Raw genomic sequence first — 15,162 nt, forward strand, 5'->3', positions numbered from 1 at the left:
AGCTGGGTTTTCATCATCAATGCAAAAACATGACCAGTTTATGTTCGTTTATTATTGTTCTTTTGCGACATTTTCAGCGAGATGACCATTTATTTATTCCATATTAATGCCTCGGAATACCTCGAGCATAAACAACTTGATAATTATCAGAACATAAGCAATTAAACTTGAAAGGAAAGCCATTACTTATTTAATATTTGACACGCACTGACAGGTTATTGCAAGCATCCATGTATCGAACATTTACACATTACGTTTATCGCTAAATTCAATTTCCAGAATATACGATCCTAATATTTACCTGCCACAATAATTTTCTTTCTTGATCACCAGACTCCTTTGTAGATGGAATTCCTTTAGGCTGCTTTAATCAACAAGGAACCAGGAGGTATAATCAAATAGGTTACTTTCAAGTGCAGGGACGCGCATTTCTATAGGACCAACTTATTAAAACTAATTGATTATAAAAAACCCACTCCTAAGTTAACAAAAAAGAAGGAAACCACAACTGCGCGAAAATTTCTTTTAAAAAATCGGACGAAAATGATTCTTTTGCGATAAGGCACCTTGTTTTGGCAAAGTTCTTTAAAAAACCTATAGAATTTTACTACTCAAGTCAACAAAGTCCTTTAGTTGCTTATAAACATGTGTAAACCTGGATAAAAAAGGATCATATACACTCGGAAAAACTCCTCAAGAACCTTTAAGCAAAGTCATCAATTCTTCAGTAGACTTCCACGTGCAATGTTTTAAGGTAAAATTAAACGAACTACTGCCATTTAATTAATAAAGGTTTTATGTCTTTATTCCATAAAACAGCTATTACATTTCCTTAATGTCATACTCTTTTGTGCTAGCATTGAAATATAATGCGAATCTGCCTTTTTCCACTCTTTCGTAATGCCTCACACTTGAGATGCCAAACAACAAGGATGCTCATCTCAAACCAGTGGCAGTTTTAGGGACTGCGGGGTCCTTGGTCTTTACAATTTCGATCTTTTTTCTTAGTTGGGCAACTTTTGGCTACCATAAGCGGGCCCTGGACCCTCCTTAAGACTGCCACTGTCTCAAACAAATAGCTGAAAGCTTAAAAACACCTTTCTGAGGGTTCTTTGGAAGCTCCATCTGCACAGTGATCAAGACTGAGTCAGATATTTGTCGCAGTGACGGAGCATCCATGGTTAAATTTGCTAAGATAATAGAAAGAGATACCGCAAGCATTACGAAGTTATATACGAACTGGAGGTTTTATTGTCTAACTTCATTCAAATTAATCACATAATTGTTTCAAATCTTTTTTCTTGCAGTCCATTCATCACAAATATCAAATAATATGCCTCTAGTTGAAAACCTAAAAGAAGTGAAGTTGAACATTCCAGAACAATGCATTTAAAAATTTTCTAATACAATTTTCTAAAAATCATCAGAAGTTTTGGAAATTAACTTGATAGACTTTAGCAGTGAATGGACTAACAATAATGGCAAAATATAGACTACACAACTGCAATCAATTTACCGTTTTACAGCATGTCCAAATCACAACTGGAAATTAATACGATATTAACATCAAGAAGGAAACACTAGAACAAATAAATTAGTTAATTACATGCTAATATTCTATAAATTCTGTAATTACCATGGATCAATCAGCTGAGAATAAATTAGCTAGGATTCAAAATTTTCCAAGTAAGATAAATTAACTTGACAAGAAATAGTGTTCTGACGTTAGGATATATTGGCAGTAAGACTTTGTTTCATGGCTGCATAACTGAGACCGTTGCTAAGTTCTGAAGTTTTAAAGTAATTAATAATCTATTTTTAGAACTTTTTACTTTTGCCCATATTTATTTAAAGAACACTACGAAATACCTCTAAATATGTTAAATAGGCTAAATATGGTAAAAAGTGAGTGAGATTTTAAGCTCGCTAAAAGACTACTATTATTTTTGCCTAAATCATAAAATCATCAACTGAGACATGTACTCATATGGCCGCATCTCAGCCAATTCGTAACACGTTTAGCCGATTTTGCACATCTAGAGGTATTTCATGTCACCCTTTCTGTTATGTGATCAAAATTCAAAAATTCTAAAGATCGATTTCTGTATTGTCACCATTTAAGAACTTTAGATAAATAACAGAATATGATGAAAGGAAAACTTCACTTTTCCAAACATTTGCGATGCTATTTTGGGCCGTGGAAGGATGGAGCTTTCATAATTGGAAAATATACCCAGTAGGTTTTGTAGAAGTTGCAAAAGGCGTGATTCAGCGATGGGGAAATGACGGTTTTAAAATGTTTTAAGTGAAATGTAGATAAAAGTGCTTCCATAAAAGCGTTACAACGAAAACTTGGCTTCTTTTAGGGAAGTTTTGCTACTTGGTAAGGTTGCTGAATCTAAATATGGTTTGAATAACGTGGCTATTAGAAACAATTTCTGACTGTAAGGGTCAGACAGTCGTACGTGAAAACTCTAACTTTAATAATTACTATATATATTCGCTATAATTTTCAAAGTCAATACGTTTGTAAGGGGGCCTGCCCTGACGCTCAGATTTATTACAAAAGGCAAACAGTGATAAGATATTGCAAACTTTTACACTAGAAAAACAATTTAAACGGAGAAATAGTTGAATATCTACTGAACACTCTTCTTTTGGTTTCTTCCTTAAATGTCACTAATAATCTCTAATTGTATTTGCGTATAACATATCAGTATAATCTTCATTCATTGCGATAAAAACCTGTTGAAAGGGAGAATGAACTTCACTCCGTATCATTAGTCATAAATTAATGACACGTTAAGCATAAAATTGCTTTTAACATGCAGCAAACCAATCATTAATGGATACGTCCTTATCATGGTCACCTCTCAACAACAGACATATACTTTGTTCTGACATTTCTCTAATGCATTCAAATTCTAGTACAAGTAAACCATTTAGACAATAGACACCTCATTCCCTTCAAAGGAAAGCACCCTACAAAGGAAAGCACCCTACAAAGGAAAGCACCCTACAAAGGAGAGCACCCTACAAAGGAGAGCACCCTATAAAGGAAAACACTCTACAAATTAAAGCACCCTATAAAGGAGAGTATCCTTTAAAGGAGAGCACCCTAAAAAGGGAAGCACCTTACAAAGGAAAGCATCCTACAAAGGAGAGCACCCTACAAAGGAGAGCACCCTATAAAGGAAAACACTCTACAAATTAAAGCACCCTATAAAGGAGAGTATCCTATAAAGGAGAGCACCCTAAAAAGGGAAGCACCTTACAAAGGAAAGCATCCTACAAAGGAGAGCACCCTACAAAGGAGAGCACCCTATAAAGGAAAACACTCTACAAATTAAAGCACCCTATAAAGGAGAGTATCCTATAAAGGAGAGCACCCTAAAAAGGGAAGCACCTTACAAAGGAAAGCATCCTACAAAGGAGAGCACCCTACAAAGGAGAGCACCCTACAAAGGAGAGCACCCTATAAAGGAAAACACTCTACAAATTAAAGCACCCTATAAAGGAGAGTATCCTATAAAGGAGAGCACCCTAAAAAGGGAAGCACCTTACAAAGGAAAGCATCCTACAAAGGGCAACATCCTATAACGGATAATGGGGTTATATCTATAATTGTCCAGTAGTGCCAACAACTGTAGTCAGATTAAAACAAAAAAACTTTTGTTATATATGAGGCAAAATTGATTCTTGAACAAACAGATTTATGATTTATAAATGAAAGTTATCCGCTCTATGTACTCTAAAATAAATAGTTTGGGATGTTTTTATTCATGATATTTAGGAAATTGTAAATAAGAGTTTAGTTTGTTAACAGGTTTTTGTTGTTGTTAAAAGACCCTTTAGAAACCATCGCCTGTTTTGAAGGACTACCCTTGCTGTAGATAGATATATAAAAATAATAGAACAATGAAATTTCACACTGCATGAAGATCGCCAATGAAATCCATTGATCAATATGTACAACTAGCAGTTAGCTAACAGATAGAAATTTTAGAGGCAAAGACTTAGAGCGTGTCGCTTCATTTTCTTAAGCTCAGATGTTGAGAAGGACTACTCAAGTGAAATTGTGTCTACCTTTCTTAGCAATATAAGTTTGTCGTGTTATCTTAACTAGTGACAGGAATTCAGCTGTTTCAGAGGCGTGTGGGCAATTCAATGAAAAATTTCCAATAAGTGGTTGCAATAGGAGGATTGCAGCTGACCCCATAATACCCCTTTAGGGGGTTGCCTTTGGTCTAGCACCATAGCACAGTCACAAATCCCAGTTTTTTGAAATGCATTTGATAATGAGGCTTAACATTGAAGATTATCAAGCGAGAAAAAAACAGCCAAACTTACATCTCATAGTTTTACATTAAACCCATTTCTTCAAGGGCCTGCTTGATCTCTCCATCCTAAAAAAGTAAGTTAACGTTAGAAGATGAATTTACTAAAGATTTTGTGCCAAAAGCTTCACAAGTACTTTTTGAATCTACGATACAATGAGAGGAGAGACCGCCGGAGTTTAATGCATTTGGCAAGAATTTCATGCATTCCATTAGGGAGAAACAAGATCTTGTACAATAGGAACAATTCGCGGTTATAAAGCGATTCCCGGAAAGGTGCTCGATGCACCTTAAAATAGCCATAGAGAGCGCCTGTAAACGTAAAATGATATTGTCACGAAGCAAATGAAACTCAAAACAGCTTCTCAAATGACGGCGATATTACGATTTATAAGACATGCACAAGAGTCAATGTCGCTAATCTTTGGTGACATTTTAAAGCCACATCTGCAAGGATATGTTTCGAAAGAAAACGTAATCTTCATGCATTACATATTGCTTCCGTCTATATGAAAAGGGTAAATATGTGATTGAAAATACAAACATATATAAAACGCTTTTGAAAGTGGAATTAAATGAAAACGCAATGATATTTGCATCGTTTCCGTGTAAACTGAAAACTTTTGATTCTTTTTCATGAAGTTGATAACTCAACCTTTGAAAAACATGACCTAAGACCTAATCACACAAAAAATACAACACAATATCGTAACCAGAGGTATGGTGCTGTGGGAGTTCAGTACCCATTGTCAGTGCCACAACGGGGTGAATTTCTATTTTTGCTATTGTTTTTGCAACATTTTGCGTGAGAGCGCCCTCAGTTCTTATCATAGCTCTACACCCATTAATTTCATCATATCATATTACACGAAAACACCTACGACTGCGGTATGAAATGAAAACGGTGCTGTGTTTCGTGTAAACCACATTGGGATTTGGAAATGGATCAACAAAGAGGCTACCTTTTAGTCATGCAATAAAAATATCGTCTAATAATGACCTCCTTCTCGTGATACACACACGAAGTAATAATTAAAGAGCACTTCAAGTGAAGAGGGTTTATAAAAACGAAAACCAGATAATTGGTAAAATCTAAACATCTTTTTTATGGGTTAATGATTTTATCACATAATATTGTGCTTTTCGGTTTCACCATCAAAGTTCTCATTTAACTTTCCTCCTAAGGATGCTATCAAGGCGATTTCATTTAGAGATTTGAAATAGAGCGCCTCCTGGTTATTAAGAGGTTATAAAGGCACCTTTATTCTGCTTAGAGCAAGGTTTGAGTCATATGAAGTCAGCAAATTTACAAAATACAAAAACTCAGACAGTCATTTTATAAGGACAATCAGGTGAATACTTCTTGAAGAGCATCTTGTGCTTGGATAGCATTTATGACTCGTTTCTTGCTGGTTTCCTGAATTTCTCCTGCAATGACCAGCTCATCAAGGATAAAGAAGGCCTATGAGAATATGACAATGCATTAAAACATTATTTATGACAGAACATAATTAAGGAAAAAACAGCAAAAATACCAGAGAAACACAGGGAAACACAGGGAAATGATTTAACCATAAAAATAATTTTTTGAATACCTATCAGTGAAGGGTAACTCTTATAAAGTAAGTTCATTTGCCAAAGTGGAGTATTAGAAATATTTAACATGTAAACATTCAGTATATAGTTTTGTCATCAAATTTATTCTGGCAATTCTGCAAAAGGCATCAACAGACACAATTTTATCAGCAAAAAGATTTTTGATGCAGATAAATAAACCCTGTTAAAACTTTCCTACACTAAGGATCAGATTAGGTCAAATTTTATGTTTCAAATTTCTTTTTTGCATCAGACTTCTTTGAACTGAAACCCTGTTTGATATGGTAACATTTAGTCACATTTGTCCTAATGAAAACTGTTTCGAAACTGGAGAATGAAGTTGTTTGACATGCTCAGTATCAGCTCTAGAAATTAGAAAACAGAATTCAACAGAATAATTACATACAAAGTCCTTTGGGCTAATGAAGAATTGAATTAGACTTTGAAAGACACCTTTTGACTTTTCCTCATACATGTTCAGGTAAGAGGACCTAGACTTCCCATACTTTATGTCTAGGCTGATTCTAGCTTAGGTTTGTTAAGTCAAAATATTAGCACTTTAAGCTGTTGACTAGACAGCAGAGGTCATCTGACACATTGAAAGTAATACATTAATCATGACCTCAAAGTACACAGAACTTGTATAGAAATAATCAGTTGCAGTCATGAAGTAGCTGTATAGATGCTTACCTTTTCAAAATTGAAAATTATATCAAGCTCACAAACCTGCAAAAATGACAAAAGAATAAAGCTTTAGCTTAGAATACCATTTAAAAATTGACATTTATAATATTTGCTCATGACATGACATTTCTGTTGACACAAGATCATGACATAGTTTGTCAATTTCTTGAAATCAGAAGTTTGGAATGAGGGGATTGTTTGGACAAGAACCAGATAATGCCAGCCAGTTAAGCAAGGTACAGATAATCCAGGGTGAGGGCAGTCAATAGCTTGCACCAATAACTCAGTGAGGAAGTTGCCAAGGGTGACTGCTCACATGGAACAAAGAACTACCCCTATTAACCTTTTTGGACTGACAATGTCTTTGGTAGCATTATTCATGAAAACAATTGCAGATAAAAAATGAAAGAAAATTTACATTTCCAAAGTATTTGTCCAGCAGCTCAACATATCGATGAATTACTTCCAAGGTGATTAGTTCATTATCTCCAGGCTCAATTGCAACCACAAAGTAGAGACTTGCATATCTGGCAGGACGCAAATTTTAAAAAATTCAGTCTGTCAGCAAATACATCAAAGTTTCTCACTGAAACTGGGTAATTCAGAAAACTTAAAAGCTTAAAAGCTAATTTTCAATGGCAATCTTAAAAGCTAATTTTACGAGTTTTTTGCTATTAAATAAAACAGCCTGTTAAAACAAAATGTATGTGACATATTCATTCAAGATTTGTCTCTCTGATATTTCAATATATGATTCACATGCCATATGATTCACATGGAGAGTTGTGGATTTTTCTTATTTCTGGACAATTAAGTCTTTTGATACAAAATCATTTTGCCACATGACCCCCATGTGCAAATATTTGAGTACACTTTATAGGGGATAAGATTGTATATTTCCAACAAGAAATTGAGGAGTTGACAAACTGATGTAAGGAGATTGACTATGTACCTTTTATAAACAACTTTAGTATCTTTGTATTCCAAGAAGCTACACATCTTTGGTTTTCTGGATAGTATCATTGAAATGAGGTCTCTAGTGATTTTCTTCTTATCTTTTTGTGCATAAGCATTGTACCACTTTTGAAGCCGTACCTTACCTTGGCGACTAAATAGCATTATATACTGCCACTAAAAAGAAAAAATGTCCTGATTAGGTGGGGCAAAAGAAGCCTTCAAAATCAAGGGAGAGGGATAAAGCTAAAATTCTGAGAAATTCAAAGAGAAATAATTTTGTTGTGCTGATACACTCCAAGTGGCAGTGCACACTACCGCAGGGTGCAAGGGTAATGAGCATCACCTGTGAGACAATCCCCTTTTGTCTAATTTCTGTGCATTATACAAGGTCACAGAATAGGAATTAGGCAGAAGGAGAACTCCTGCCAATTGAATGAAGCCTGAAAATTCTATTGCATGTGTTAACTATCATGAGGCTTAGCATGCATCTGTCGAGAAATTATTCAAAAATAGAAAGTATACAACTTTATGAAGTCAAAATGTCCCATGATAGTAGATGACAAGACATTTACTATTATCATGTTTTGACTCATAGTATCATTGTTTGACACTTTAAGTTAAACCTTGCTTAGTCATGCTGTGAACACGTTTTTACTACTCTTATGCTGAATACATAATATGGCCTAGTATTATATCCTGATTGTATATGTTGTTTTGTTATGTTCGTTCAACCGTTAGTTTATCTTTCAAGATACTTTCCGTGGAATTCTGATAGTAGACACATTCAATAATTTATCATAATTCATCTACTATCTAATAAATGAGTGATATCTAATAAAATATCTAATAAAATTTTGTCATTGCTTTGTTAGTCTAATGAAATCAAGGTGAAAGGGGAATTGAGAAATTCGATAGGTGACTCAGGCTTCCACAACCACAAAGGAACCTACAAGAGTTACCCCTGCCTTTCCCAATTCCGGGACCAGGTGCAACATAAAAAGTTTTCGTAAAAATCTTTTTCCTTTCACAAAACTCCATTGCACTGGGAGGAATATTTTTGTGCAACCAGACTAACCTGACAAAAAATCTTATAAAAAGAGGAAATTGTTGTGACAAAACTTTATCCTCGTTTTTTGAAAATTCTTAGCTGAAAGGGAGCAGCTATCATCTAGAAGGGTATAATTTTGAATGGCTTTGGTCAAAGAGTTTCAATTTCATTATTTCAAATCAAAGGGTGGCATCCATTTCATTTGTTTTGAATTAAGTTTGGGTCATGTCTGTAGCCAAAAAGGGTATGGGAATCAGATGGCACCTCTTTGTGTCACCGATTTCCTTGCAGAATAAAATAGCACTACTTTTTCCAAAAAGAATACCCCTTATCATTCAAAAGGATTTACCCTAAAATGACTCTTTAAGAAATTGCAATGAGTACCTGTATGTTTAGCAGCCTGGCCTTGGAATTGTAAGTAAAAGGCTAGCATGTGGTCAAGTACCACCAAGGGGGAGGGGGGTATTCACAGACCACCTAGTCATATTGCCCCTGTGAAAAACCAAAAAACATTGCTCAACCAATTGATGATCATTATTTGATGGATATCAATTATTTTAGGTTGAAATACTTTGTTTATTTTAAAGAATTTTAAATTTTCAGCTCTTTTATTGATATTCAGCAGTTACGTTTGCCCATGGCTAGCCCACAGCTTAACTATGGCTTCCTGTTCATGTTTGAGCCATGGCTTAGCCATAGCTCAAGCTCACCCGATGTGTTTTCAACCATGTTTTTCACTTGCAAGCCCATGGCATAGAGCCATAACCACCCGGTCAAGTGCCCTCCAGCAGCTGGGCTTCACTGTAATTTATAAATAAACACCTGGGCTTCCACTGTAATCAAATAGGCACCTGATTGTGATGTGAAATTGAAAGGGTTATCTGTAATGTGTGAAATTGGAAACAATGGTTGATTATTTGGTTAATTTGCAAATGATTTCTTTTACATTCAACCCTTCAAAATAACTTTCAAGAACTTGCATTCTTCATACATCTTTCGAGGAAAAGATCCATCCGTTTTAATAATAGCAAGCAGGCGGCTGCAAGCCCGTTTCAAAAACAAGACCTAAGGCTCTAAGGTAACAAATGAAAGCAAAATGGATCAAACATACAAATAATCGCTTGATCTACTTCACGATTTCTTCATTTACGTCTAATGTATGTGTGCAAGGTTAGTTACAGGTAATTTGAAGCAGGAGCTAACTTGACCAGACAGCTAACAGGCCTAGTGTTCATTTGATGTCAAACAATCGTATTGAATGAAATTGTGGTATTTACCATTTTACTTTGGTTTACCCGTTAGTCCTCTAATCTGTGTTGTTGGTTCTCTAATCGGCTACAGAGTACAAGCGTTTTGAACCAAAGGCAAGCTGAGACTCAAATTCACGATGTATTTACCATCATTCACTGTGCTTGCCTCCCTGCAGTGACGTTTAACCGGATACGTTGTTTGAACCACTATGTTTGAACAGAGGTCTGCTCCTTCCTAGAGAAACAAAGAGACAATTCACTCTGAACAATGCTGTGACACAGAGATACCAAATAGTAACAAGACAACCTCCTTGGGATTATACTACCCGCGCTTGGGGCTGTTGGTAGTCTTAATCTTTTTAATTGATTTTAGTGCTAAATTTGCTTAAATCTTTCTTAAATATTAAATACACAAAAAGGTAACCGAAGATAGCATGTAACAGGACAACAGGGCACCTAATCACTCGCAAGGAGCTCTTATTTTTATTGCCTGGTCATCGAATAGAATCATTTCCACCCGACTTTTAAACCATATCATATCAATCTTTTTAAAAGAAAAACAAGATAATTTTTGTCGAGGTGTGATGATTTTCATTTTTTGATAATTCGACCTCAAGTTTTCTAACGGTTGTCCTTATTATTCTAACTGTTGTTTTCTAATTTTTAAGGGGGGGGGGGGGCCTTTAAGCTGCTGCGTGACATTTTTTGTAGTATTATCATTTAGCTGAAAAGTCTTGTTAACATGGGAGTAATTTTTGAAAAACATAAAGTTTTTCAGACAGTTTTCATCTGCTAAGGCAGGACATGTTCTGTCGCTGTTCTAATTTTTGGCAAACCAAGCCTCGATATTCTTATAAAGTGCATGGTTACATACATACATACACATACATACATACATTATTTATCTAACAATGCAGGTTAATCTGAATGGCAGCTTTCGCTGATGTGGACCTGCTAATTAGCTCATAAGTAAAGGTTAAATGTTTTAAATAGCTTAGAAAAGTAAATATTTCTAATTTACATGAATGGTTTCTTAAATATAAAAGTAGATGAAATTTGAGTCAGTATACGATATGGTGGAAGCTTGTCCAAAGGAGATGCTATCTAATACTTTGCTATTGTCTGATAGCTTTCTTTTAAATGTTTCATAATTTTCCTGAATCGTTGCTTGAAACAATTTCTGCCAACATTTGTTTTATGATCGGGTGAGATCCACTTTGCAACTTGCAACTGTTCCTAGATGATCTCTGAGATTTTGTTTTCATCACTAAATCTTTCAGAGCATTAGGACACTTGTTGTTGTATATTTCGTATGTCAGGCATGCTACACGTCTTTTTTAGATATAGTCCACAGTTTTTCAATTTGCTTTTTCGAGAAGGTTATCCGCAGGTGTTGATTTACGTAGCTTGTGTATTATCTTTGCTGCTCTCTTCTGCACTGTCTCAATTGCTTCCAAGGATGGTCCTGTTCCCCAAATAGCCATTCCGTAGGTGCAACTTGGTAGTATATACTGGAAATAGATCTTTTCAAGAACTCCAGGTTGTAGTGAACGGAACCTTTTAGGTTGCTTAATTTTCTTGTTCATTTTTGATGCTGCGTTGGCCACCTGAGATTTCCAGGTTAGTTTGCAGCCAATGGACACCCCTAAACATTTGGATTCAGTGACCACTTTTATGATGTCATCACCTGGCTTCACTGGGGATAGAGGCCCAATGAATTTTTTATTTGATAAAATTATTATTTCAGATTTTGCTGGGTGGGTTGTTAGACTATTGATTTTGCACCATTCTGATATTTCTCTGATACCAGTTTGCAATAGTGACATCACTTCATCTACCGTTTTCCCAACACAGTAATATTCTGTATCATTTGCGAAAATTTCTAGTGTCCCTTTGCTGGTGTTCCTAGTGTTCCTTTGAACACTTCTTAGGTCAATTGCTTGCATAGCAAATAGTCTTCGCCCGAGTAAGGAGCCTTGGGGCACCCCATATTTCGCTTCCATGTGGTCAGAAGATTGTCTATTTACTACCATACATTTCTTCCTTTCTCTGAGGTAGTCATCAAGTATATCATATAGTTTGCCTTTTATTCCATATGCTAGCAATTTTCGTTTCAACGTTTTATGGCACATAGAGTCAAAAGCTTTTTTTACTTATTTCTTGGCCATCTTAGGGGTCAGTGTCTGACTGACGGCTTCACATAGGAAATTGCATGCATGTTTAAAAAGAACTCCTTGGCTTTGCAAATGCAGCAACTAAATAGTTACCCTGACGGAACTTAAGTAGTAGCAGTTTTTTGTGATCAAGAGCCCTTTTCACTATCTTGATCGTTTTCTAGTATCCCGATACATTTTCACATCTTTTGGTGAAATTTTCTTTCAGTGAGCTATCCCTGAAGAATTATCAATCTTGAACAAAAGAGTACTTTTGGCTGCTTGCGTCCATCGCCAAAAAAAACTTATTTGTAATATTGCAGGTGGGGCTATTCGAAAAGATATTGCTAGTACCAACTGTAAAGTTTACTGATGCGTGAAACGCCGCAAACAAATAATACAGATAAATAAGGCATTAGTGTTCAACGTGCAGTTAGCTTTGTAAATCTTTAAAAATAGGATCTGCTAGGCAAGCTTGGGTAAAATAATATATAGAAACTAAATGACGAAACCAGAACAGTGGTTTTGTGAGCTGGCCCAAGAATATCTGTGTATCCTTCAAAACCGTAATTCATAGTGCCCGCCCTTTTCTTGTATCATTTTACTAGTAGCGTAGCCAGGGTGGTAAGATTGGGGAGCAAAATGAGTTGAGGGAAGGAAAACGGGGGTCAATATCCTTTGGAACGCGAGAGAGAAAGAGCCCTTTTTAAAAGAACTTTGACATTGAGGGGGGCATCCGCCCCTTCTTGCCTCCCCCTCACTACGCTAATGAATGTCACTTATATCATCATTCTTATATCATCATTGCATCATACAGTGACGCTGGAGCAATGGGGTTTAGGTGGGGACTGCTACCCCTATGCCTTGGTAAATTATATTGTTTTGCCCTTTTTCTTGGCAATTTGCCTGCTTGCCCTGTTCTGCTGCTCTACCAATGTCAGTGGAACCATACCAGGCCTTAAAAAACGATCATTTTAAACCTACAGACTAAGAACAATCAGTACTTGCTTGATGTTTTCAGTTCAAACTCCAGAAAACTCTGCTTTAAGGAATTTTTGACTGTTGCCATTTACATTTGATATAGAACTACAACACACTGATATATATATATATATATCTGCTTATGTACAAAATTTGAATGTAACATTACAGTGAAAAAGAAAAAGTGATTGATAAATTAAAAATTCTAATAATCAAAATGTCTATAACTAAAATTTTACACCATCGATTAGAATTATTTTACTATCAATAATGTCTTTGAGCCACTTTTGCTGGAATCTGCACTCGCCAGGCCTGTTTATAAAAAAACAATGATAAGTGTTTCCAGCAAAAATTTTATTAAACTTTGGAAGCTTTAAACTAGCACTGAAAATTGTAGCTCTCTGAGCTGATCCAAAAATTTCTTAAAATAGATACAACAGAGTTATTTGAATATAGTTCATTTGCTTTGTTGGGGTGAGTATACAGATTAAAAAATATTCTTAAAGAGAAAAATAACAAAATTAGTAGTAATAAGAACTAAATCTAACCTGTGAACCAAAGTGTTTGTTTCAAAGATGTAGTATACATCCACTGGAAATGTCTGCAAGGAGGTAACATAAAAGATACATTAACAGTGTCAAATTTCTACTTGCTTCAGACCCAATGCTTCTATATACCTCTCACAGCTTGCATTTGTGCATTGTGGATTTCAATCTATCTTAAAATTTATCACTCAGTTTCCCTTTTAAAAACCTCTCTAAAAATATATTTTTGATTGAATAGCTTATTTTGAAATCTGCTAGATGTTAACAGTAATAGAACATTATACAAAACAACTTTAAATACATCTAAGAGCAAGTTCTGTTTACCTTTGGTTTAAATTTATTTACTTTCATTGTAAAATACACAGATGCAGTTGCTCTAGGAATTGGTTTCCTTCTTGTTGGAATGCTCCACATAACTTTATATCTGTATCGAAAGTCACAGTCATGCTCCTCTTCACCAAGATAATCGATGCAGTAAAGCCAACCAGCATCCCTCTCCCAAGTCTTGAAGGGAAAATTCAAAAATGAAAAAACATGAGAGAGGCAGTATAAGCAACTGGACATCCTTCTATTAATTTCATCAACAAATTTAGGTACCAAATAGATTTTGTGTAGTAATCAAGATAATCCTTAGTTAAAATGCAATGTGTGCAGAAATTTACTGAAAAACACAAGGGGATTAGGCAGTGTTGGATGAACATGTAAACACTTAAATACATTTCTCTCTTTGGCAAACTTTAATGGTTGGTATCTTGAAGTTACTCCTGCTAATGGTTACAAATTGTTTGGTAATTTAGCCCTAACAGTGAAAACCAAAGGTTGATCCTGGAAGAGCAAAACTTTTGGCTAAAACATTCAGAGTGCTTTGAACCTTGAAGCCTTGTCAGAAATAATTGTGGACAAACTGAAATTTCAAATCTCCATTAAGTACTACATTCTAAATAAGTGGTAGTTTGACATTTGACAACAACCTTCAGAAATTCGTCTATCTTATTTTTCCCTGCTTCAATTGTAAATTCTTTCCCAGTAAGCCATTTAATATTTGGAATTGCTCCTGTTGTGTCCATGTGCACTGTTTCTTCTTCCGGTTTTTCTTCAGGATCCACTTCAGCGTTGTGACGGCCTACTTCAGCGTTGTGACGGAGTTCTTCAGGATCCTCTTTGTCGTTGGATCCGCCACCGATCAAATATTCCTTGTTAATCGCAAGTGCATTGTTTATAACTGCATCAACAAGGATATTTGCTTCTCTTATATATGGGTCAAATTCAGTGGAATGATTCTGAAATTCCATTTTCGAACGAAAGAACCCACGTGAGCCAAGAATGGCGTCTTGTAAAGTCACGACCAAAGCCAATTTCCACCAGTTTCAAGTACTTGCTGCAAGCTTGTGTTGAATTTTTGCAAAAAGGGTTATCTTGATATCAGCTAACAACTGCTTTCAATGGAAATAAAACATATTATTGTAAATTATTTAAAGTTGGAAAATGATGAAACGAGCTCCTAGTGTTTACAAAATGTTCCAATTTCCACGGAAACTGCAACCTCGTTACCAAGAGGCGGTTCGCCGTGTGAGTCGAATTGCTTTGGTGACAAGATTCCCCTGAACATTT

The 15,162-nt window shown here is 35.5% G+C and overlaps 2 protein-coding genes across 2 annotated transcripts; both read right to left on the reverse strand.

The window, feature by feature from the left end:
* Positions 1-1,396: 1,396 nt before the first annotated feature.
* LOC135684846 (AP-1 complex subunit sigma-2) lies at positions 1,397-10,121 on the reverse strand. Its single transcript, XM_065200530.2, has 7 exons — positions 9,900-10,121; positions 7,570-7,748; positions 7,036-7,144; positions 6,624-6,659; positions 5,698-5,799; positions 4,351-4,406; positions 1,397-2,745 (listed from the first exon to the last, which is right to left on the reverse strand). Exons 1-6 carry the CDS (start codon positions 9,900-9,902, stop codon positions 4,362-4,364), a joined length of 474 nt encoding a protein of 157 aa, XP_065056602.1. The 5' UTR covers positions 9,903-10,121; the 3' UTR covers positions 1,397-2,745; positions 4,351-4,361.
* A 3,073-nt stretch (positions 10,122-13,194) lies between these two features.
* Positions 13,195-15,100, reverse strand: LOC135684844 (A-kinase anchor protein 14). Its single transcript, XM_065200529.2, has 4 exons — positions 14,523-15,100; positions 13,876-14,055; positions 13,555-13,607; positions 13,195-13,318 (listed from the first exon to the last, which is right to left on the reverse strand). Exons 1-4 carry the CDS (start codon positions 14,841-14,843, stop codon positions 13,234-13,236), a joined length of 639 nt encoding a protein of 212 aa, XP_065056601.2. The 5' UTR covers positions 14,844-15,100; the 3' UTR covers positions 13,195-13,233.
* Between the last annotated feature and the right edge of the window lie 62 nt (positions 15,101-15,162).

The sequence above is a fragment of the Rhopilema esculentum genome, chromosome 21, assembly GCF_057945365.1.
Source record: "Rhopilema esculentum isolate cy_ngs chromosome 21, ASM5794536v1, whole genome shotgun sequence".
Lineage (NCBI taxonomy): Eukaryota > Metazoa > Cnidaria > Scyphozoa > Rhizostomeae > Rhizostomatidae > Rhopilema > Rhopilema esculentum.

Coding starts and splice junctions, on each gene's coding strand:
- LOC135684846 (XM_065200530.2), bottom strand. Junction 6,660..7,035: donor TGGACAAATACTTTGGAAAT/GTAAATTTTCTT, acceptor TCATTTTTGCAG/GTTTGTGAGCTTGATATAAT. Junction 4,407..5,697: donor CACAAGATGCTCTTCAAGAA/GTATTCACCTGA, acceptor TTACTTTTTTAG/GATGGAGAGATCAAGCAGGC.
- LOC135684844 (XM_065200529.2), bottom strand. CDS start 14,843: ATGGAATTTCAGAATCATTCCACTGAATTTGACCCATATATAAGAGAA. Junction 13,608..13,875: donor TAAATAAATTTAAACCAAAG/GTAAACAGAACT, acceptor ACCTCCTTGCAG/ACATTTCCAGTGGATGTATA. Junction 13,319..13,554: donor ACAAACACTTTGGTTCACAG/GTTAGATTTAGT, acceptor TTTTATAAACAG/GCCTGGCGAGTGCAGATTCC.